The sequence below is a fragment of the Chiloscyllium plagiosum genome, unplaced genomic scaffold, assembly GCF_037043375.1.
Source record: "Chiloscyllium plagiosum isolate Xiang-an unplaced genomic scaffold, Cpla_swu_hap1 HiC_scaffold_18, whole genome shotgun sequence".
NCBI lineage: Eukaryota > Metazoa > Chordata > Chondrichthyes > Orectolobiformes > Hemiscylliidae > Chiloscyllium > Chiloscyllium plagiosum.
The window spans coordinates 30,950,890-30,976,346 of record NW_028270156.1 but is presented as its reverse complement, the minus strand read 5'-3'; the positions used below and the strand labels follow the sequence as shown (position 1 = coordinate 30,976,346).

At 40.1% G+C, this 25,457-nt stretch overlaps 1 protein-coding gene across 16 annotated transcripts in view; it reads right to left on the bottom strand.

Annotated features, from left to right (window-relative positions):
* The window catches only part of LOC122557714 (liprin-beta-2-like), a 275,346-nt gene that overhangs the window by 41,253 nt on the left and 208,636 nt on the right, over window positions 1-25,457 (bottom strand). For 13 of the 16 annotated variants that reach the window (XM_043705608.2, XM_087996379.1, XM_043705609.2 and 10 more), the window contains 7 exons: window positions 24,391-24,483; window positions 17,359-17,470; window positions 10,915-10,947; window positions 6,858-6,919; window positions 6,159-6,231; window positions 4,469-4,575; window positions 3,466-3,530 (listed from right to left, as the gene is read on the bottom strand). In XM_043705608.2, the coding sequence (XP_043561543.2) occupies window positions 3,466-3,530; window positions 4,469-4,575; window positions 6,159-6,231; window positions 6,858-6,919; window positions 10,915-10,947; window positions 17,359-17,470; window positions 24,391-24,483 (545 nt within the window). The remainder of the gene's footprint in view (window positions 1-3,465; window positions 3,531-4,468; window positions 4,576-6,158; window positions 6,232-6,857; window positions 6,920-10,914; window positions 10,948-17,358; window positions 17,471-24,390; window positions 24,484-25,457) is intronic. The other 3 variants (XM_087996384.1, XM_087996381.1, XM_087996387.1) reach the window with 3 other exon arrangements.

The window sequence follows — 25,457 nt, the reverse complement described above, 5'->3', positions numbered from 1 at the left end:
ACGTGGTAGCACTAAAATGTTGAGGGTATATCATGCTACATTGACTCTTTCCATATAAAAATGGAAGGAAACATTGGCACTGTGGAACCATATTATGAAAATACCAGACAGCTGGAAGTCCTATGCAGAGAGATTTAATTGTTTTGATTAAGCTAACAAAATTGAAGCAGTCATTCCTGTGTATTATGGGAGAGATCTTATCCTCTGTCTGCTACAGAGAAGTCGGGTTCAAAAATTTATTAAGAAATAGTAGGAGTCCTACAGCATAATTTTTCACCAAAACTAAATCGGTGATTGCTGAAAGATTTAGTTTCCACAAACTCAACCAGTATGATGTGAATCTACCTCCCAGTTCATAGCAATTTTAAGAGAGGCCGGCAGCATACTGAGAGTTTGGAAATCTTAACTGAAGCAACCAGAGACTGACCGTTTTAAAATATGAAAACATCCCAAAGAGATTACAGATGAAGAGGAACCTGGTCTCGAAGAAACCTGGACTGGAAAGAGCAATCTCAATGGAATTAATGACGAAGGAAACTCAACACAGCTAGGCTTGAGCATGAGCACTCACAAAATAGGAGCTGAGAGACAAACAGCAAAACTGACTGAAAACTACCACTGGTGTGGAAAACAAAAAGACGTTACGCAGCAGCAAATTGCTGTTATATAGATGTTGTATGCAGAAATTGGCAAAAAAGAACGCATTGAATGTTCCTTGTGTTTGAGGAAGAAACACAAATGACAGTGAAAGTGCAGAAACCAAAAAGCAGGAAGAAAACCTATATGGTACAAAAAGAAAAGTAGAGACTTATAGTATAAAGAGGAATTGTTATTAAACATGCTAGTCATTGCTGGTGACACCTACGGATACTAGGTCACTCTTCCATTAAATGGCAAATTAGTAAGAACAGAGGTGGACACTGAAGCAACAGTTCCATTGATACCTGAAAGTGTGTATCAGAAGCAGCTGAATCATATAACGCAGTAACCCTCAAAAATCGTAATAAGAGTATGTACGAAGTGGCATCTTTAAAAAGGTAGTGAATGTTGCAAAGCTAGATCAATGCCTTATGGAATTAGATCAGGGGTCAAGGCTGGAATCAAACCAAATTAGAAGTATGAATTGAACCAGGGTGGAACTTTAACAAGCCTTACAATTATTCTGCTCGATTTGATCAACAATGACCATGAAACCTGTGACATTGCTAGCGCACAATCATAAGCTCACCTGACAGTTGCCTATGACCTTCAAGCAAAAGCTTAAGGACAAAAAAGTTCAAGAGGATGATACTGTCATGCTGCATTGTGACATCAGCAGGTTGGATACAGCAGTACATGGATAAATGGATCCACTCTAATTCAGCCAAGTGCCAAATATGAAAGTGAGTAAAAGGATCCATCGTTAAGCTGCTTATTCGCAAAGCTAAACCACAGGACAGTGGAAAATACAGTTGTAACATCAGAGTTCAACAAATCAGTACTTCATTGACGTTTAATGCCCATCTGGTACTTCTCAAACAAATGCTTCAGAACAAGCAAGCTGAAGAAGGTAGCACCACCACTCTATGGTGTGACCTTACTAAACCTGATGTTTTCATACAAAAGGAAGTGTGGTGTTTCATCCCAGTGATATTGCATGCGGGGAAAAAAAAAAAACTATTTTCTGGAACACAACCTGAATAAACTGAGCAAGTGCTACAGTCACCAATCCAAAATCTGAACATTGGAATCACAGAAGTCTCTAGAGCACAGATATTAAAAAGGAGGTGAAAATGGATCTTTAAATGCATAATTTCTCATTAAAGGGTCGATGAATATTACTGGACTGTAAATTGTCTGTTAGTGGAAGGGAAAGAATGATTAATACTGAAAATATTTTCTTAACATTAAGGAGACTTAAGATGTTGAAGTAATTTTCCACGTTCAAAATCTCAGCTCGAAAGCCTCATCAATAAGTGGGCGGAAAAGCCCCCAGCAGAAATCACAAAATGACTTAAGAACTTGGTGGTAATAGTTGGTGAAGAGATTGTACAGAGCTGTGAAACCCCTCAGTCTGATTTTTTTTGTCATCTTTAAACCACTTCACCAAAGAATTAGGAAAGGTTCTAAATAATGAAATAGCTCAACAAGGAACTGTAAACAAATCGATAATTTGAGTCATTACAAAAGGAAGGTGGTGAAAAAAAAGACTTCTAAAACCAGAGCCACTGATTCTAAGCGAGGTGGTAAACCAGTTTATCAAAACATACTACATAAAAACAGAAAAGAACTATCATTTTTGAATGAGAGATGGAACAGCCACCACAAATTATTTTCTGATGGGGAAGGAACAGCCAGAGAAACCAATGAGAAAAATACGACTGAGGTGTAACAACAGCCACACAAGAATTGACATTCTTCAGAAAGTCATACTGATTGACGTTTGGGTGTACTATTACACATGTGTTCATTGTAGTTGTGCGTTTGTGCATGTGTATATTGGAATGTCATTTCAAGAATCTGATCATGTGGTGTTATGTCATAACTGGCTATTTGGGAGAAAAACTGTTTTGTCCAGCTTGCTTAATTGTAGACTGATGTTCAAATGCAGCAAAATTAGGACAGCATCTAGGCTTAGGCTGACAGGTGGCAAGTAAAATTCACACCACTGAAATAGATAATGATCATCTTCAACAAAAAGAAAATCTAATCACCGCCTTTCGACATTCGATGGCATTATCCATCATTGAATCCCCCACTATCAATATCGTAGGGTTTGCAACTGACCAGAAACTGAAGTGGTGTCCACATATAAATAGCGGCTACAAATGCAGGTCAGAGGCTAGGAATACTGTAGCAAGTAATTCACCTCCTGACTCCCAAAGCCTGTCCATTATTTGCAAGACACAGCTTAGCAGTGTGATGGAATATTCTCCCTTTGCCTGGTGAATGCAGATCCAACACTAAGAACAAAGCTATCCGCTTGACTCGCACTTCATAAAGTCAGACACTCCACCATTGATGCTCAGTAATACTATTGTCAACCATCCACAAGATGCACTACAGAAATGTCAAGATCTTTAGACAGCACCTTTCAAACCCATCACCACTTCCATCTAGAAGCACAAGAGGCAGCAGGTACATGTGGACACCACCACCTGCAAGTTTTGCCTCCAAGCCATTCACCTGCCTTGGAAATATATTGCTGTTCCTTTGCTGTCACTGCATCAAAATCCCGGAATTCCTGCCTTGAGGCAGTGATTCAAGAAAGTAGCTCACCACCACCTTCTCAAGGAACAGACAATAAATGCTAGCCCAGCCAGCAATGTTCATGTCCCACAAATGAATTTAAAAAAATACAAAGTTAATCCCACTATTACAAGAATTTCCTCTTTCCCAGTTTATGATTCTTGCTGCAAATACCCATTCACTCTTCCCTTTTCATGATCTCTCCTCAACAACAAATTCACAGCTGAATTTTCATACCTCATTTCAAACTCGACTGGTGTCAAGGGAAGTCCCACTGGAGTTGAGGAGATATTGGGGGAGACCTGTATTGAAACAGGAGAGAAATTTCGAATGGTTGGCTTTATTGAACACATGGGAGAAAGGAAGGACTGTAGATGCTGGAGACCAGAGTCGAAAAGTGTGTGCAGTGCTTTAACAAACTTAAAAGCATCATTCTAATGTCCATTTTGTGATGTGGAAGCTAAACTCTTTCTAACACAATGCTTCTGACAACTTCATGATTGTATGGATTTTTAACAAGGTGACATTTCAACATGTCAGAACTTACAGTATCATGGATTCACTATGATTAAATGAAAATTTGTCCAGTGACCTTCCCAATTCAAATGAATATAAATACTGGAGAAGATGGTTCAAGCTTGCTCATCAATTTACTAAGATCATAATTAACTCCAGAGATCAATTCCACCTTTGTGCATTATTCTTGATTGTCAATTGAAAATGTTTTTGACAGTATGACCAGTGGCACTTACATAGGATTACCCACCTCACTGGTGCTTATTTTAGATTCTGCCAAGATCACTGATCCCATTACAATATTGTTCTAAGTGAACAAAGGAGCTGAACTTGAGCAGAGTGACTGCTCAACATCAGGGCAGTATTTGAGCGTGTGTCGCATCAGGAGCCCTAGCTAAAGGTTGGAGCTAATGGGAATTGAGGCGTCATACCTGGTATGAAGGAAAATGGCTCTGGTTATTGGAGAAAAAGTGAGGACTGCAGATGCTGGAGATCAGAGCTGAAAAATGTGTTGCTGGAAAAGCACAGCAGGTCAGGCAGCATCCGAGGAGCAGGAGGATAAATGCCTCAGCCTAAGATCGTCAGATGCTGCCTGACCTGCTGTGCTTTCCCAGCACCAGACATTTTGACTTTATTGAACAATAAAAAGAATAGTTTTTTTTTAAATTTATACACTTAAGTTGAAATATAGGCATTCTTTAAAAGGCAATGTTATAATTGTTACCTCTGGTCTCATTACTTCTGAGTGAGCCACCTTGGTGGGAGTAGCATTCATTGAACAGCCACTTAACTCTTCTTCACTGCTCCCTGTTAGTATTCTTTCAGAAGACCCTGAAATAAAATGTTATTCGACAATTTTGCTGAATATTTCTTCAGTTAACAAATGGTCAATTTCACTGTCTCTGTAATTATTTTTAAATAAGACTACCTCACTTTGCTCATTGCAGGATCACACCTTGTTCTTTCTGAAGTCTCGTGAAATGACTATCATGTAAGACTGGCATTTATTACCCATCCATAACTGCCCATTCAGGTAGTGTGGACAAACCGTCTTCTTGAACTTCTGCCACTGATGAGGTTATGGTACTCTCACAATTCCATTCCATATAAGGATTTCGCTGGAGCTTTCTAGACCACTTTGATGGGCCGTTAAGAATCAACCACATTGGTGTGAACTGGTTCAAAACAACAGGATTCCATCACTAAAGGACATGGGTGAACCAGTTGGATTTCTATGATAACCCAACAACTTCATGCTCAGTTTCTTCTTGGGGACCTCCCCATCAATACTGACACATTCGAGGCCCATCTATTAATTATCTTGGATGCAAATAGTGACACACTCATTTAGGACCCTTTGTCTTTACCTGGTGAGTTCATAATAGGACCCATTCATAAATTTATAATATTCCAGTGGAAAACCTCAAAAGTATTGACCATATTATAATATTTGGAGTACAGGAATATTTAAGTAACAGTAGTAGACTTGCCAACTTTATGGGGATTTAAACGGTCATTGGGTAAACAAATGGATGATAATGGAATAGTGTAGGTTAGATGGGCTTCACTGATCTGTGAAACAATCAAGGGTTGAAGGGCCTGTACTCCGTTGTAATGTTCTATGTTCTATACCTGTTTGTCAGTGCAGAATAAGAATGTTGCTAAGAAAAGACTCATTGTCAAAAGTTTAACATACACTCATCAGGGAAAATAAAATATAAGGCGGAAATAATATTTTATATTGCATATAAAGAAATGAGTGGTTGGCAAGTAGACTCTGATTGATAGAAGCAGTGCCAATGGAGAATGGACCAGTTAGGTGATGATTGACAGTTAGTTGCCAAGTTTTGTTTCAATGTAAACCAAGCAGATTGACTGTGATTGGTCGAGGAATTGTAGGCGGAATGAGCCATTCAGCACCCCCTTCAAGCTTACTGATATTGGGGACCTCGATGGGGAAACTGGCTGGCCGTGAATCTAAGGAACCCAAATGTTGAAGCAGACCTGGGAATGGTTTGGTGGGCAGCTTAGGGAGGCATGGGAGGCTCACTTAGTTCTTCAGCAACCATTAAATTCCGATGGTCTCAGGGGATAATTGCTCTCATGAAGGTAATTAATTGACATGCTGCTACTGGTTGATGTGATTCCTGGTCAGAACCTTCTTGCCACCAATGTACCTTTGTACAGCCTTTCTGATGCTTGGAATCTACTAGTATATCTGCTCCATTTGTCTGCCATTGCCCCTGTTCTAACACAGTCCAACAAGTTCTACCTATTACCTCACTGGTCTTTCCCAGATAACAGCTTCAGAAGCTATCCGTATAACTACTGGCCCAAGTAGTTGGAATAAAGGACAGAAATAAATTTGATTCATCTGGACCATAATGAGATAGAAACTTGATCACTTTCCTTACCTTGAGCCATCATCATCTGCTTCATCATTTTACACTGGGTTAATAGGCGACTCAACTCTTCTATTCGATGGTCCTGTTGTTGGATAAAACCACCTTTGAAAATCGGACAACTCCACAACAAAAGGAAGGCATACATTTTTAAAATGCTTTCCTCAATACCATGAGAGCTCAAATCATTTAAACAGCCATGGGAATACTTTTGAATTGTAGTCACTGATATAATGTGGGACACAGCGGCCAATTTTCTTTGAGCTTGCACTCACAAACAGTAATTAAAGACCACAGATCTGTTTTTAAAATACTGCTAGGTTAAAAGTAAATGTTAATCAGAACTCCTTTTGCTCTTCTTTGAAATAGTATAGATTTGTTATTGTTGAGGGGGCAAACAGGTCTTTGATTCAACATCTTATACAACAGCACCTCCAGCCACCCCATTAGTCTTTCAGTTCTGCATTTGGGAATGTCGGTCTGGTTTATGTGCTTAGGTTTCAGGAGTGGAGCTCGAAACCACAACTTTTTGACTCAGAGACAAGAATCCTAGCCACCGAACCATAATTGCATGAGAGGGCAGAGTCTTAAAAATGCATCTTGGCCTGAAATCAGGAATTACCTTTTTGCACATTGTGGTGTGGGCAGGAGAGAGAAAGTGAAAAAAAACGGTGAGGAATAGGGAGAATGTCTATGGACATTATTCTTTACCTTTTCTTCATTTGAGGCCAACAAAGAATCCAAACCGATCTTTAGTCTTTGCACTTCTTGGTCTACAACAAATTCAATGAAATGATCAGTTTGTTGGCTTGCACACCTTCCAATCATACGCTCGGACTCCTTGAAATCCACAGAAAAATCACTTTCGCCACAGAAAACTTAAACTAATTATTTGAATTTGCAAGACTACTTAAATCGTGGAATGGAAACACGATCTCTAACTTCAGTTATTGAAACACTCAACAAAGCTGCATTTAATTGGCGTGAAAATACCGAGCCTGACAAATGAGTTAGAGCCAGTCATTGCACAGTGTGGGGTGGGCAAAGTCCTCATTGGAGCATTCAACCTCAGTTTTTGAGCGCTGTGCAGGCTTGATAACGGATTAAACTAATGAGAGTGTAGAAACCAAAAAAAAATGAAAAAGCACAAAAATGCAAGATGCCAGCTTATCTCAATAAACGATGTCCAATAAATTATATACAGCCAATGGATTCACTTCAAATGAGCAAATCAAACTGATTCTACTGGATGCAAATAGCAGCCTTTAGTAGACTTAATGTAAATACATACTTCTTTACTGATTTAACTCAATTGGCATGATGGAACGTCATCTTTCTGGATAACTCAGCAATGATTATGTTCCAGTAGACTCTCACCAGTTGAAGTCAGCATTATGGGCGTGCAACAAATTTTTCCCAGTTCCTCACTTGGGTTTGACAAGGGATGGGCTATCTTGCAACTTGGCTTGGGCAGTGAGGATAAAGTCCTCAGTTACAATTTGATTTTGAATTGTTTCCCGCATGCCCTCATGGAATATGGCTAGCCCTCAACATTCGCAGAACCCATTCCTCATCAAGGAAATTGTTGTGCCACAGTTAAGTATGTGAAGTTTTGTGAATTCAGTTATGGCAAGGATATTTAGGTTGCTGAGCATGTGCAGCTTAAATTCACCAAAATGATGCCAGAGTTGGGAAACTATAGCTGTGAGGAGAGACTTGAGACACCAAGGGCCTTTCTAAAGAATGAGAGGAGGCTAAGAAGATTAAATCATTAAAAACAAGGTAGAGCATGGAAAGAGGCTATTCTGTCCATCATTTCTGCATCAACCAAAATATTTTTAGCCACCTTTTCTGGTATGTAGCCTTGCAGGTTACAGTACTTCAGATGCAGGTCCAAGTATATTTAAACAGGTTGACGGTCCCTTCCTCAACCACTAAACTTGGTAGCAAAGTCCAGATGTCCACCACCTTCTGGATGAGGAATGTTTTCTTTATGTTCACTCTAACCCTTCTATCTATCACCGTGAATCTGTGCCTGCTCCCCCAGAGGAAATAGGACTCTCTTATCTGAACCCCTCATGATTTTGTGCACCTCAATCAAGTCACCTCTGAACCTCCTTACTTTCAAGAAAAAAAATCAACCCTTGCCCAGCCAGTCTTTCCACATTGCTGCAATTTTCAAATCATGCAGCATTATTCTAAATCTCCTCTGAACTCTGTCCAGAGCAATTGTGTTCTTCCTGTATTGGGGCAACCAAAACTGTGCACAAAAATCCAACTATGGCCTAACCAGCATTGCACGTAGCTCCAGCAGTATTCTATGGAAAGCATTCTATTTGCTTTATTTGGGAAGCGAGTTTTGAGAAGATTTGGAAAGCAAATAATGCAAACTGCACTGATAGGGCGAGGTCTAATGACTTAGCAGTCAGCAACATGAAGCCATGAGCTTAAAGTGATCGGTCAGTGTGGAACATTTTGGGTGAGTAAAAAAGAAGTCTTTACCTAAATGGCTGGGGGAGTACGGAATCCTTCATAAAAGGATGTGATTGAGACAGAAACCATTGCTGCACTCGAGAAATTTGAAAAAGACTGGAGACAGATTGATGGGTAATGGAAAGAGAATGGAGATCAGGATTAGGAATGGATTTATTTTTTCCTTTATTTATTCACGGCATGAGGGTGTCGTTGCTAGGCAACATTTATTACCCATCCCTAATGGCTCAGGAGGTGGTTCAAGGTCAACCACATTGCTGTGCATCTGGAGTCACATGCAGGCCAGACCAGGTATGGACAGCAGATTTCCTTCCTGAAAAAGGGCATTACTGAACTAAATGGGTTTTGCCTGACAGTCAACAATGGTTTCATAGTCACCATTAAACTCTTCATTCCAGACTTTTTAAAATTTTAATTAAAATATCGTCTGCCATGGCAGGATTGAAACTCAGGTCCCCAGAACATTACCTGGGTCACTAGATTAACAGTCCCGTGCTAATACCACTGGACCACCACCTCCCCTTAAGAGTCAAAAGAGTCAGCATGGACACAAACAGTCAAATGTTTGGTGGGGGTGGGGGTGGAAAGTGGGGCTTTGGTTGGGTTTGGACGTAAAACCTAGGAGGTTAGAATGGGAGTGACAGCAGTATCTATGGAAATTAGCCAGTAAATATACAGACAGAGCACTGGAAACAACGTGACTTGAGATTTGGACTGTTCATTTGAAAAAAAAATCTTTGAATTCGGTGATACTTCAGACTATTGCAACTTGGTGAGTTGTGAAAAATAACTCATGACTCTTTACATCCTTTGAACGTGTACAGCTCATCTTGGAAATTTCTTCACCCAAGCTGGAGTTAGATAGCAGAAAAAGTGAAGAATTAAACTCAGCACTGTTTCAGGTGTTCAAGATTAGCAGGACTTCTGTTCCTATCAGGATTGTGATTTAATTTATCCTTTTATAGATTGCACTATTAAATTTCTTTAAATCAACGGATTACTTGCAGCCACCAAGTATGTACAATGCTAAAAGCAGGCACCATTTCTGGCAAAGCAATGTGTAAATGCAAAGGAGTTAAATTAATTGATAGCATCTTGGGTTTTTCTTTAAAGGAACAAAGGAAATAATTTGGAAATTTAAATGTATGGTGGATTTGCATTGCAAATTTGATCTTATTTTCCTATTCATCCTAACATGGGATTTTTTCCTTATCTTCCAGTTTTTCACACTCCTTCCCTTAACAGTTTTATATTGAGAATAATGTCCAATGCCTGTGTGAAACTTGAGAACGAACATTTCGGGCAAATAATTTACAAGGTGACAGTAGATAAATTTGGCTTTTTGACTCTGGGACTTGAACTCAGCCTGATGTTTTCCAAAGGGAAAGAGTCTCTGCCTTTCACTCTGCTGATAAGTACTCCTCCACCCATTTCATTCTCCTTAACTCTATATCCCAATATGCCCTGAAAAAGTGGTGAAGACATGGCAGGTTTGATACAACTGTTTCTTGCTGGACTATTTCTGAAGGCGGCGGCAGTTAAGAGTCAACCTAGTTGTTGTGGGACTGGAGTGCCATATAATCCCAGACTGGGTAAGGATAGCTGGTATCTTCCCTAAAGGGGCATTGATGGATCATTTAGGGTCTCACGATAATCCAAAAGCTTCCTGATCATTTTTGGAGCGGCCATTTTTAAACCCCTCTCTAACATTATCCCTACACTACTACAGAATAAACCATGTTCTGCCTTTTGCATGGGTTTAAGGGATGTGCCCTTGATATTTTGCTTGAAGAATGTCTACATGTAAAGAGCAAAACAGTTTCACGTTGATAACATTTACAATAAATTTCACAGTACATTCCCCACTTCAAGTACAAACACTTCCCCATCCCACAACAACCTTCCCCCAACCTCTTCATCCCACAACACCACCCAGTTCCACTTTAACTTCTGCTGTCCATCCTCAACTGCCTGGTCCATTAACATCGCTCCATTCCCAACTCCGCACCTCTTTAACACTACCTCTAAGCTCCCTACCCAACACCCTAACCCCAACCTCCCCTTCCCATGATAAACTCCTTTTTCAGCTCATCTTTACATCCAAAACCCCCAAACCATAAATTCCCTCCCCACAACACCCCACCCCTTCCCCATCCCCACAGCACAATACCTTCACATCCCCCATTCCCCACTCATTCACCTACCCATCCATCCAAACACATCACCCAATCGCTCCAATCGACCCCATCCCACACACAAAGAGGTGAAAGCTTACGTTTTTCCTTGAGCCTTCTCCTATACATGTCCTCTATGATGCCACAGGTGAACAGTGTAAGGAGGAAAAGATCAGAGTGAGCAAAAAGCAAAGATTAGAAGTTGAAACCACAAACAGGGAAAATTAACCGGGTGATTCCGCGACCATATACTATCGCTAGAGAAACAGCTGGCCCGCATGGGGACGATCTACAGCCTGCCCAACAAGTACTTCCCAGCCCACCCGCTCCTTAATGGGAGCCTCTGGTCCCAGAATCACCCTAAAATACCTTAAAAGGAATTGCTTCATTTGTTTTATCATTATGCCACACAATAACAGAATTCACAAAGTCAGAATTAATACTGTCAATAACAAAAGTTCCAAAACAATGTAAAGTTTGCACTGACAGTTTTAAATCCTACCTGCAGGTCCTAATCCATCCTTACCTGTCAGTAGCTGATAAAATAAATTGTGTCAGATAAGAACATCATGGGATATGGAGTTGAGATGCAGACTAGCCATGATCTAACTTGGCACAGGCACAATGGGAGGGGAATAGAGTATTGGGCTGTCAAAGTAAATTAACAACAATTCAAAGAAATTTTGTGCTGATGCAAGGGGATGTATTTGAAAGCCTAACTTAGTTCAAATTTACCAAAGTTACCCCATTTTAAAACTGCATCCTGCATTTACATGGCACCTTTAATATAGTAAAATGTCACAAACAGTATCGTGCGTAGTTGGAGAAGTTTTAAAACCTTGACCAACATGTTATGCGGATCACCATGTTAGAAATTACTAAAAGCTAGTGGAGTGGTACAAACTATAACTAAAAATGGAGTGGATTTAGTTGACATCTCAAAGGAACTAAAGTAATATACTAAAGGAGGTGCCACAGTTATGTCAGTTTCAAAAATAAACCGCTAGTCAGTGTGCTTTTTTCTGGGTGCTGCACATCATGAAGGATGTTTATAATCCTCAGATGTACTGCAGGCTCAACAGAATGTTGCTGGGGTTAAAGATTTAAACTGACAAAGACAGGTTACATAGACCCAGCTCGTATATCCTCCAGAGAAGACTAGAGGAGAATTAAGATGATTGCATGGATTTGAAGGTTTCTGTGAGAAATCATTTCTTTGTGCTGGGGAGTTCAAAACAAAGAGGTCTTAAATTTATAACTAGGCCCTCCAGCGATAATGTCAGACAAGCCTTTGAACAAAAAAAAAGTGATAGAAGTCTGGAACACACTCCCTTCCAAATGCTGTTGGAGATAGGGAGTCAATTAAACATTTTAACACCCGAGACTGATAGGTTCATGAGTTAAGGTAAAGATCAGTCCTGATTTAATGAAATGGTGAAGTATAATCAAGGAGTTGAACAGTCTCCAGTTCCTACATCCTTGGTAATTTAAATCATTCTAAATTGTCACAATGTTACTTTTGGAAAGCAAAATAACCAATCTGGCCGAACTCCAAAGAGCTGCAGGAAACCCTGAAATCATAACTAAAAACATGGCTGTAATTCTTAAAACTCAATGACACAATTCCTTTAAGGTTTTGCTGGATTGTAGCAGATCTCAAGAATAAGCAAACAGTTCTGATGTACCCAAAGCAGCAAGTTATTCTGATGTTAAAATGAGAATAACTTTTGCATTGACTTGGGGCTTTATTGCAACTCTTCAACATCCCAAAGTTTTTCGTAACTAATGAGTACCTTCAAAGTGCACGATTGTTGTGATGGAGGTGAACTAATGCACAACAGGATCCCACAATCAGTAACCAGCTTTTTATACAGTAGGTTGGGCAGATGTTGATCAAGAGAATTAAGGAGAGGCTGAATAGGCTGGGGCTGTTTTCCCTGGAGCATTGGAGCCTGCGGGGTAACCTTCTAGAGGTTTATAAAATCATGAGGGGCATGGATAGGGTAAAGAGACACAATCTTTTCGCTGGGGTGGGGGAGTCCAGAACTAGAGGGCATAGGTTTAAAGTGAGAGGGGAAAGACATAAAAGGGCCCTAAGGGGCAACCTTTTCATGCAGAGGGTGGTGTGTGTGTGGAATGAGCTGCCAGAGGAAGTGGAGGAGGCTGGTACAATTGCAACATTTAAAAAGCATGTGCTGGCAAATGGGACTAGATTAATTTAGGATATCTAGTTGGCATGAACGATTTGGACTGACGGGCCTGTTTCCGTACAGTACAGCTCTATGACTGTGACTAAGTTTGAAGAAGAGCAACTATTCCTACATCTTGTTTTGCCATCAATTTGATCCAGTTAACTTTCCCTTAATTTCAATATTAGATTTAAAGATTGTTTACTTGAAATTTTATCTCAAATTGCAGATGATAGCGCTCAGTTGAAAATGGATTTCAACGTGAAACAGTTCCCATTTCACCTATTCAGCATTAGCATCAGACTCTCATGGGTCAGATGCAACACAGTCACCCGAAGAAAATGTTCCCTCAATTGAATATCAATAACGAACGTTGAAATGCATCCTTTTTATAGAGTCTGCCCGATTGCGTTTGAACTTGAAGGAGCACAAATTGGCTATACATCACCTCCAAATGTTCAACAATATTATGACAGATCTTTACCTCAAATCATTTTCCTGCATTATTTCCACATTCTTTAGTTCCCTTAGCATTCAAAAAACTATTTATCTCAGTCCTGAATATACTCAGCACCAAGCAGCCGTAACGTATTGGGGTAGAGAATTCCAAACATCCATAACACAGTGAAGACATTTCTCTCTCTGTCAGTCTTAAAATGGCTGACCCCACATCCTGAGACTATTTCAGATTCCTTAACTAGAGGAGAGACAGCCTCTCAGCATCTACCTTATTAAATCCCTCAAGTATGTGTTTCAATTATCTTTCATTCTTCTAAATTCTAGGGAATATAGATCTAGTCTTCTCAATTTCTCATCATTGAGTGAGGGTATTATCAGTTAATTATCCAATCAGTTAATGAAATAAGTCATCATTGAACTCCATTTAACACCAGCATTACCGGTGGTAAAACTTTAAAATCAATTAGTAAGGGGTTCAAGGATCACAGGAAGGTGGCAAGAGAATGGGATTGAGAAACATATCAGCCATGATTGAATGGTCGAGCAGACTCAAAGCCAAATGGTCTAATTCTGTTCCTCTCTCATGATCTAAATTGTTCTTCCAGCTGTTTTAGAGCTGAAAATGTGTTGCTGGAAAAGCGCAGCAGATCAGGCAGCATCCAAGGAGGAGAATCGACGTTTCGGGCAGGAGCCCTTCTTCAGGAATGATTCCTGAAGAAGGGCTCATGCCAGAAACGTCGATTCTCCTGCTCCTTGGATGCTGCCTGACCTGCTGCGCTTTTCCAGCAACACATTTTCAGCTTCCAGCTGTTTTGTCAACCTGGCCTATAGAATTGGCAATTAGTGCAACCTAGCAACTGGCATGAAACATCAATCTGAGCCTAAACCTGCCCAAAAAAAATAGATTTAACTCCATACTTCTGATCCCATAATTGATGGTTCAAATAAACTTGAATCTTTCATTTCTAAGACCAAGGTGTGACACAATACTCCATCCAGCTCCATGACCAGTACTTCCTTGTGTTGCTCATTGGCAGGCAGCCCATTAAAAACTAAGACAACACAAAGATAGAAGTGAACATTTCTAAATCAGGTTTCTCCTACACGTGGCCTGTGTGCCTCACTGTGGTCCACCATGGAGTCCTGTGTGGTCCGCCAAGCCTTTGTTCAAATACAGGTAAGTACTACTGGACATTTTGAAAGCTGCTGCTCCTTCAATCATAGACCATTTCTCTCCTGTCCATCTGTCATTACATGGAGGAGCCAGTGTCGGACAGGGGTGGACAAAGGTAGAAATCATGCCAGGTTATAGTCCAACATGTTTATTTGGAAGCAATAGCTTTCGGAGTGCTGCTCCTTCATCAGGTGGTTGTAAACCATCTGATGAAAGAGCAGCGCTCTGAAAGCAAGTGCTTCCAAATAAACCGATTGGACTATAACCTGGTGTTGTGTGATTTTTAATTGTCTGTCTGTCATTGGAGGAGCAGTGAACAGCACAACACGAGTGCTGTCAATCTGCTGGAGGCCTGGAAGTGCAGCAGACTAAAATGCTGTTAGGAAGGCACTGGCTTGGAAATGAGGAAGTAACAGTTGATCTGCTGGGGAAAGAGAGTGAGCGTCTTGTGGGCCAGTGTGTGTGCGCAGTGAGAGAAGGAATGACTCACTGATTAGTGCTAGGGGTCCTTGGGTGAGAGTGAGGGAGTAACTGGAAGGGGTGCTGCATGGATGAATGAGAACTGTGACTGAGTTAGAAGTGCAAGGCAAAAGGGTTTAACTTCATATCTCTCGTTAGCAATATTGAAACATGTATATGGCCAGTTCAGATCAACACTGATCTCCATCCTACCCATTACAAAACCTAGTCCCAGCCTGCCCTCCCAGGTAGTTTGAAACAAATCTGTGTTACTTTTCTGAGGAGCAGATGACTTCTCTCAAATGTCCTGGTTGACAGTCATCACTTAACCAACACAACTAAAACAAATGGTCAGGTCATTTATTGTGGGTTGGACAAATGTGTGTGTAGATTGGTCATAATGGACTTTAAAACACACTGGGATGCTCTGAAATCACAAAAAGGATGATATAAATGCAGCTGTTGATTATATGTTGAAGAGGAGATATGCAATAAACCTCAGTTAAAATCTGATCACAGTCAATAGAACAACATTATGGAGGCAACAACTCATCCCAGTTCCTTGGGGTTAGAAAGGGAAGAAACAGACATCAAGGGAAAACTGTATAGGGCTATGGAGAAGGAGCAGAAGAGGGAGACTGATTGGCTAGTGCTACTGAAGAGCCAGCACTGACACAATGGGCTGAAGGGTCTCTTTTTTGTATTATTCCATGATTCAATGACAGAGTCAGATGTACAGCATGGAAACAAACCCTTTGGTCCAACTCGTCCATACCGATCAGATATCCCAACCCAATCTAGTCCCACCTGCCAGCACCTGGCCCACATCCCTCCAAACCCTTCCTATTTATATACCCATTCAAATGCCTCTTAAATGTTGCAATTGTACCAGCCTCCACCACTTCCTCTGGCAGCTCATTCCATACCCGTACCACCCTCTGTGCCCCTTACGTCTCTTTCATATCTTTCCCCTCTCACCCTAAATCTATGCCCTCTAGTTCTGGACTCCCCGACACCAGGGAAAAGACTTTGTCCATTTATCCTATCCCTGCCCCATAATTTTGTAAACCTCTATAAGGTCACCCCTCAGCCTCCGACGCTCCAGGGAGATTGACTTTGATCCAGATACTTGGATCAGGGTCAGAAAACCTATTTCCATACCCAACTGGATTAAAACTTACCCACTTAACTTCTCATGGATTCTACAGTGGAGATTCCTGGACAGTGCCTATTGTTACAAACCTGCCCAGGAATCCACAAAGGATCGATGTAGAAACCACAACAGCTTCAGCAGCAGTGTGCTGCATTCTATGATTTAAATGCTCAACAATCACTGACAGCTCCTGTGATAGGGCAAGTACATAAACAGTGTGGAGTTTGTGTGTGCATGTGATTAAGTGTGCCAGGGAACTGACGGAGTGCTTAGAGTATGGAGAGCCAGGAGAGTGAACCTTGTTGGAGTCGGGATGAGAGGGGTTCTCGTGGCATTTTGGGCGAGGCAAGGATAATGATATGCTGATGGGTCTCTCCTGTGCTGTACGATTCTATGACATCAGACATGGCAGGATCTTTTAACAAGCCAAGGGGTATTTGGTTTGGGATGTTGGGGGAGGGGGCTGGGGTGTTCAGTGTTCAGTGCCTGATGGTTGAAGCCCAGGAATAAGGCTTGTAGCCAGGGACTGTCAGATCCCAGATGGAACTGACCAGCAGCCAAGGCGTGATGGCCCGCTGTTCGGGAGGTGAAGCCAACAGGAGGGGAATGTTGGCTCTGAGCTGATCTGGATTAGCGTTAGATTCCAATTGGAGAAGATGAGGTGCAGATTATCAGAGGTCCAGGAGGTCTAAAGCATCAGAAGGTGGAGTGTTAGGTTTTCAGTTTAATGATTACCTAGAAGTTAGAGTGGGTTTTTTATCCTCTAACTTTTCTGGGGTAACTATTATCTTAAACGGAGATAGAATCTTCTGATTCTGCCTCTGACATTAAATCAGCTTCCCCCCCCCCCCCCCTACAATTGTTCCAGAAGCAGGGGAATTACTTCCCTGAATCCTCAATTCTTTGGGCAATTCCTGCACTGTTTGGGATTCCATATGGACCCAAGGTGCAAAGCCAGTCTGCACTGCTCCAACAACCATCTGACCACCGGAGAATATCTGGGCCATTGTTTTTCTCTTGTTCCAAGGGCTGCTGGACCTGCTGAGTATTTCCCAACATTTTCTGTTTTTACTGTGTACAGCTGAAGTTGGTTGATGCAGGCCTTTCCTACCTCTGTCAGAGCCATCACTCTGTACAGAAGCTCTGGAGGAAAGCTGGCTCTGTAATCGCTCAATTTCAAAATCTTTTATGGTTAACTGCTCCTTCAGATCTTCTATTTCAGCCTGAAGATAAAAGAAAAATGAAATTATCAAAACATCAAATTGTTGCCAAAACCTCAAAACATCTTTCAAAACATCAAACACAACGAACAAATTTGCTTCCACTGTTTCTATTGGGGAAAGCTATTCTGACAGAAGAAATATCAGAGCTATGTTCAAAAAGGTCAAGTCAATGTGAAAACTGTATGTAAAACAGAGTACACCAGGCATCAGGGTGGAAAGGGTGTTGGATTCAACCTGTGTAACAGAGATCAGGCCAACCACAAAAGTCAGGATGTGGTCTTACTGATAAAGACTGGAGCAGGGAAAAAGGTGCTGGCAGGGAAGGGAAACAGATGGAAAGGGACTGGGGACAAAAGGAAAAAGACAGTTGCAGGGAGATGTCAGTGGACATTGCAAAAACATGAAGAGGAGCATTGGGCAAGACAATGGACCCATGTTATAAATTGGTTTTTAGCCACCTCGTGACAGAATAATTTTTGGCCTTGTGCTTATAAAATGCCAACTTTGGTTTGGGATGGGGTGGGGGTGGAGTGGACGGAAAAGAGAGGAATGATGTACATTTCAATCATCTGATTAGTTCAAACTTTCAACTGTTCAGAGTAGACTTAAAATACATCTCACAATTAAATAGAATCTTTATGGTCAAAAAGCAAATCCCGCGTGGTGAATACCATAACACTAAAGGTTACACCTTGCTGACTCATTCATAAATAATTTTAAAAGCTTCTACTGTATCATAGTCAAGATCACCAAATATTGTTGTTCCTTAATGAAAACATCCGACTTAGATAAGTCCAAACCTGGTGTATTGCATAATATTAGCACATTGGATCACCTTATTAAACCTTTCAAATACTTCAATTGGAAATTTGTCAATATTTGCAGGGGGTTCCACGATTATGACAGACAAATTTTAGAGATGAGCTTACATGTTCTTCGATTACTGACATTGATTCCTGGAATGTGGTCTTCTTATTTCAACTTCTATAGCTACTCCAACCAAAGACTTTAAAAATCAAACTTGAGAACATTAAATCAGTACTTCCCAGTGTGCCTCATCTTTTTCTTTACTCTTTGTAACATTGGTTGCCAGCTGTCCCATGGCTCCTCACCCAGGCTTCCCTTTGTTGGAATGAATCTCCAAGGAAACTTAGGAAATGAAGATTGTGAATAAGCCCCTTGAGATGATTCTACTAATCATGTTTGATTTTGACCTTCAATCCATCCACTCACCTTGATTCTATATTCCTTAATACTCCAGTAAAGTTACATTAACTGGCTGCCCATTTCTAATTCCATAAATTAAATTGTATGGTGCTACAAAATTTGAAGTATTAATATTAAAGATACTTTTTTAAAAAATCTTTATTTAAAAAAGGTGTTAGTTTTGAATCACATGGTCATCCCAATCACATGACTAATTCAGATATTCCTGGGTTCAAGTCCTAATTATACGTTATATGGGTACCTTATTTTTAAAAGTTTACCTTTAAGACAGTTCACTTTTAAGAAAGTTAAAAGTCACAACACCAGGTTATAGTCCAACCGGTTTATTTGGCAGCACTAGCTTTCAGAAAGCTGCTCCTTCATCAGGTGTCATACAAGTAAAATAATATATTTAACAAACCTCAACTGTTGTTAGGTTTGTTAAATATATCAATTTACTTGCGTGACACTGCAATCTTTTACTATAAATTCTGTGTCTGTGGTCCTACTCCACAAAGACCTGAAGGAAGAACAGTGCTCCAAAAGCTAGTGCTTCCAAATAAACCTGCTGGATTATAACCTGGTGTTGAGATTTTTTAACTTTGTCCACCCCAGTCCAGCACCAACTCCTCCACATCACTTAAGAACTCCATTAAATTGTGCATATAATTTAATGACTTTGCCATACTTTGCTTACAGCTTGCAAACCTAAAGCTGACTGTCAAGTTGGTTTGCTGTAATGTCCACTTCAAAAACTTTATAATGAATTTCACGGTTTAATTAAGCTGTTAGAGCCTTGCTGATTTTTTCTTTTATCAATTTTAGTTTGGAGCTGAGAACGGTTAGCGAATGACAACTACGGATGGAGGACAACAGCTTGTGTTAAAAGGAAAACAAGCCAAGTATTTGTTTATTCACAACGTTAATTGCAGTTTGGCTCCTGATCAGACGGTTCTGCAGACACTTCATTACCAGATTTAAACAGATAGCAGAAATTGGCTGTTAATGAGATCAGTTATGGGTAATAGGTTTCATCAAGTGAGAACAGAACAGTACAGCACAGGAACAGGCCCTTTAGCCCACTTAAGTTTGCTGACATATTCCTTTCTAAACTAAAACATTCCTCCATTCCTGCTTATTCATACATCTTCAAAATGCCTCTTGCATGTCGTTACAATATCCTAAGTTTCTATGTCTCTATGTTCCAGGCACACTGGTTTATTTTCAGTTAGACAACTTGCCTGGACAAGTGCAGCCCCAACAAACAACATTCAAGACGACTGACATCACCCGGGCAAAGCAGCCTGCTTATTGGCACTACACCCACAAGCATCCACTTTCTCCAACACTGACACTCAGTAGCAGGAGTGTATACAATCTACAAGATGCATTGCAGAAATTCATCAAAGATCCTCAGACAGTACCTTCCAAAGCCACGACCACTTTATCTAGAAGAACAAGGGCACAGATATATGGGAACACCACCACCTTCAAATCCCCTCCAAGTCACTCACCATTCTTACTTAGAAATACTTTGTCATTCCTTCACTGTCCCTGGGTCAAAATCTTGGAATTCCCTCTCTCAAAGCATTATGGATCAACTCATCGTAGGTGGACTTTAGCAGTTCAAGAAAGCAGCTCACCACCACATTCTCAAGGGCAACTAGGGACGGGCAATAAAAGCTGGCCAGTCATCAACGCCCACATCCCATAAATGAATAATTTTTTTTAAAGAAACAAAAACTCATTGGATTTAGGATTTATTGCTAAAGACCAGCCTTCACACAGGACACCTTTTGTAATGAGGTATTGCTGAGCAAGTCAGAACATACAAGAGATTTCTACACAAGAGAATCTTCCATTGCAGTACACTGGAGAAAATACAAAGAAGGCAGCTTTCGGCTTAAAGCTGATGTGAATCAAAAGTCAGATTAAGAGGGAGAATCAAATTGGACTGTATATTGGTGACAGCCTGCTTTATGAACAATGAACAAGTTTACCAAACATGCAGCTACATGGGAACCACTCATGAAACCAGGGATTCAACTGGTTCAAAATACAAGGAAAATGCTGTGGATACTGGATATCTGAAATAAAAACAAAGTTCTGGAGAAACTCAGCAGGTCTGATACCACCCATAGAGAGAAGTGGCGGCATACTGGACTCAAAACATTAACTGTTTCTCACCATACATGCTATCTGCCTTGCTGAGTTTCTGCAGCACTTTATTTTTTTACCTCAATTGTGTCAGTTCTGACATGTGAGTTCTGAATCATTCGTATATTGGAAGAGTGAAACCACATTTAGCTTAAAATACTCTGTTCAGCTGATGATCCACTGTTTGGTGCTAAGTTACTATATCATTTATGATATATTATGCCTGAAACATTAGGAAAAAAAACACCCAGTATGCCTCATGAGAATATGGAATGCAGTCACATACTTGGCTCTGTTGCAATTCGACAACTAAGAAAGCAATAATTATATTCCAAAAGTAATCAGTGTTGTAACTAGCGACTATTAGTTATTTCGCAAACCACATCTGTGAGGAGTTTGAAATAAAATGTTCCAAATTTGGCATGCTTAAAATATTACCAAGAACTCACAAGTAGTCTCTGAACTACAGTGTGTGACATTCAACTGTTAATCTGGTTGGCTCTTCGCAAGTTAGCACCAGTCAGAATTGAGTAGTTAGTACGCTTGTATGAAAAATCCAAACGTTGTGGGTTCAAGATCCACTCCCAAGATTTGAGCAGAAGATACAGAGCATCACTCCTAGTGATGAATAGTGGAGATCTCCCTGATCTTGTTAGACAATATTTATCCCACCAAACCAACATCTCTAAAATGGTCATAATGTCATCAAAGCAAATTCTCTTGACGATGGAAATCTGAAATAAGAGCACAAAAAGCTTGAAAAAGCTCAGTAGAGAAACAAAGTTAGTTAATGTTTCAGGTTGATGATCTTTAATCATTGGTCATTGTCTTGATATTTGTGGAGGCTTGCTGTGGGCAAAACGGCTACTGCTTTTCTTATTTAACAACAATGACGAAACACAAGGTGGGGGAGGGGGGTGTAAAAAAACTGCTTTGTTGGCCACATGAAAGGTATTGAGATGTCCAGAGGTTGTGAAAAGTGAAATTCAAATGCAAATCTTTACTTTCATAGTGCGCATCCATGATGTTCAAGAAATTGCAGCCAATGCCATTCAAACTATCTTTTGATATTTACAGAAAATAAACAAAGCATTTATTGTCGTGTGAAAAGGTGTGACAAAGTTAGCAATATAGCTAACCACAAACTATCACATATGAGTCACCTCTCCTGTTCAGACATTGTTTGGCACTGCTAGGAAAATAAAGGGTTGGGTAAGTGTATTCTGCAAAATGTGTTGCCTAATCTCTAATATTAAATTAAAAGGAAATATCTGGAAATTAGTAAACTGGAGCTTCCTGTTAAAGTCCAAGAAAATTGTAAAACAAAGCAGTTGGTCATTTTTGTACAACACTGCAGGAGCAATACTAAACTGAAGTGGTTTCTCTAAATACCCAGTTGGAAAAGCAGAAGACCAAAGGAATGGATGGATTTAGAAAAGGAAGGAGATTGCATACCAGTGCTGTACAGCTCCCAAAAATGAAAGAATGGGAAAATACAATCACTATCAAACCCAACTTTAGGATGCCAGTTTCAAACAATTCTATTTTATTTTCCCTCTTGCCAAACTTCGACAAACAAAAAACAACTTCACAAAATAAAATTACTATAATCACTGAAACAAAATGGGATATCAGTAATACCATATAATGAATTCACAATGCCAAGAATATAAAGTTAATAGTCTGCTAGCTGGCAGCCTAATTTCTGATGGCCAAAAGCTTTTTAAATGAGTCATACTTCCTGCTCATATTTATGATCCCATAACCATTAGTGTTTCATATTCACAATTCATTATTCATACATGGTTACAGTTTTATTCAATGGGGCTCTAAGTTACCTCAAGCAACATCTACATAAAACTATCAATTTTCAGAAATTCATAAACTCCTTGCTGTATTCATCCAATGTAAAGTACTCAATTCAAACTCATCTCAAGATGTACATTCTTAGTCTGGGCTTGAAACAACTCTATGGCCTTGCCTCTCCCCATGGTTTCACCTGCCTGGGGCCTAGCTTCAGAATTCCCTCCTTAAAGCCTGCGCTTTTTAAAAACCTTTATCTTCCAGTTTAAGTTTCTCCTTAAAACCAACCTTCTTAACCAAGGTTTTGGTCGTATGATCTACATTTCTCCTAATGTAGCCCAGTACCAAGTTTTCCTTGGTAATGCACCTATGGAGCACCTTAGAATGCATTACTGCATTTAAGTAGTGATTCAATTATGAGCCGTTTTTGTTCTGAAAACTGTCAATTGAGCTTGTGGTTCAACACAATCCCAACCTTTAACAGAAAGTCACTAGCTACTGCTACTTTTGTACAAGACTTAAAATTTGGAGAGCAGCTTCAGAAACCAACCCATCTGTAATTGGGAAGAGACAAAATTCCAGATCATGGATGTAGGTTTGCTAGCTGAGCTGGAAGGTTCGTTTTTAGACGTTTCGTCACTGTACTGGGTAACATCTTCAGTGGCCCTACAGTCGAAGTACTGCTGATGATTCCTGCTTTCTATTTATATGTTTGGGTTTCCTTGGGTTGGTGATGTCATTTCCTGAGCTTTCTAGCTCAGCGAGCAAACTTACATCTAGTCTTCCCACGATGTTAATGTTCGACTTGCAGTCTTGATACCTGTATTTCCTGGATATCCTTGCTGCTCTCAAACTCCAATTAGTCTGCATCAAGTCAGTTCTATTATGAACCTGCATTCCCTGATCCTCATCGAATTATGTTAAAATTCTCAGCCTTATCTTTAAATCGTTCCACAGGCTTCATCCCAAATGACTCCTAAGGACTGATGGGTTACCTGACCGAACATAGTCTTAAAAATTCTATAAGACTTCAATAAGGTAGACAAAGATATTCCCACTTCTGAGGGAGACCATTACTAGGGAACCATTAATATAGAACACTGTCAAAAAGTGTCAAATCCAACGATGAATCTAAAATAACTTTTTCTTGCCAGAGAACTACAAGAATGTGGAATGCACTAATGCGTTTGAAAGGATATCAGATAAACATGAGGGAGAAAGGAATACAAAAATTTGATTGAGTGATATGTAAAAGGGATGATGATATAGAGCATAAATATCAGTGAGCCAAATGGTCCATTTCTGCGCTGTGCATCCTGTGTAATTCTGGAAGAAGACAAAGCAGAATTTTTTTCTGGGGATGACAATAAACATGGCCCTGCCAAATACCCTCAGCCCAAGAGAGAGTTTAAAAACATACCACTGAATTAAGGAATTAACACTAACGCTACTAATGAAAGTGAAATGGTCAAATCTAAATACTGAGCAGAGACACACTTATCAAAACTTATTGAGGAAGTTAAAAATCACAACACCAGGTTATAATCCAACAGGTTTAATTGGAAGCACACTAGCTTTCGGAGCGACGCTCCTTCGCCTGATGAAGGAGCGTCGCTCCGAAAGCTAGTGTGCTTCCAATTAAACCTGTTGGACTATAACCTGGTGTTGAGATTTTTAACTTTGTACAACTCTGTCCAACACCAGCATCTCCAAATTATTGAGGAACAACTGTGTCAAATGGAATACATGTTTACCTTTGTGGCTGCCAACTTCTGTTCATACTGGACCTTTTCATCCTCCAGCTCTTCCACTTTTGATTTCAGACTTCGTAATTCCCGAAGCAAGTTCTGCAATGTCAGTAAAATACCAGTGGTGTAAATACCAAAAAAACCTCTCAAATAAAGGTGAATAACCTGATACAAAATCTGGCCTATTGAGCTACTAAAGGATTTTACTATTGACTGGAATCCAGAAGGTGAGAATGAGTTATGCTTGACCTCCATTGAGGGGCTGCAAAAACTGAACCCTACACTAATTGGTTGTTCAATTACTTAGAGAATCTGATAAAAACAAAATGCATCTATATGGTGCCTTTCACAATGCTAGATGTTCCCAACGCATTTTACAATCAATTAAATGCATATTTGTACACCGCAGGATCCCTCAAATGATGGGATAGTGACCAGAAAATTTGGTTTGGTGATATTGATACACCAATAAATACAGACCATACACATCTCAGAGTTCCAATAATGCTGCAAAATCTGACCCATGCTCCAAAGAGGGCAGACTCTCATCATAACATCTTATTTAAAAAGGCAACATCTCCGACAATGCAGCACATCCTCTATACCAGGAATATCAGCCTACATTTTTTTTGTGTTCAGTTCCTGGATTGGATTTGAACCCACAAACGTCTGACTCAGAGGCAAGAGTGTTAGGGAAATGGGATCACAGAAGCAAGCAGTAATATACACAATGGGTTGAAGGATAATTTTAAAATTATAAACAGAGCATCATTTGTAAAATATTTGGGAAGATCTTTAGTGGAGGAGATTAATGTCACACTGTGTCATCATGTTTGGAGAATGAAATAAAATGAAATTATTTCGCTTCATTGCAAGATACGCTCAGTGTAGTTGTTTCAAACCACTTTACGTATATTTGGACTTCTTTCGTGTCAGTGCGAATATGGTGTACAATTCTGAACACTTCTGAAGATATAAAGGCCTTGAAAAGGATACAGAGGTGGTTTACCAAGAATGAGGTATTTCAATTAAAAGAGGCTGGAAAAATTAAGCCTGTTCTCCTAGGTTAAGAA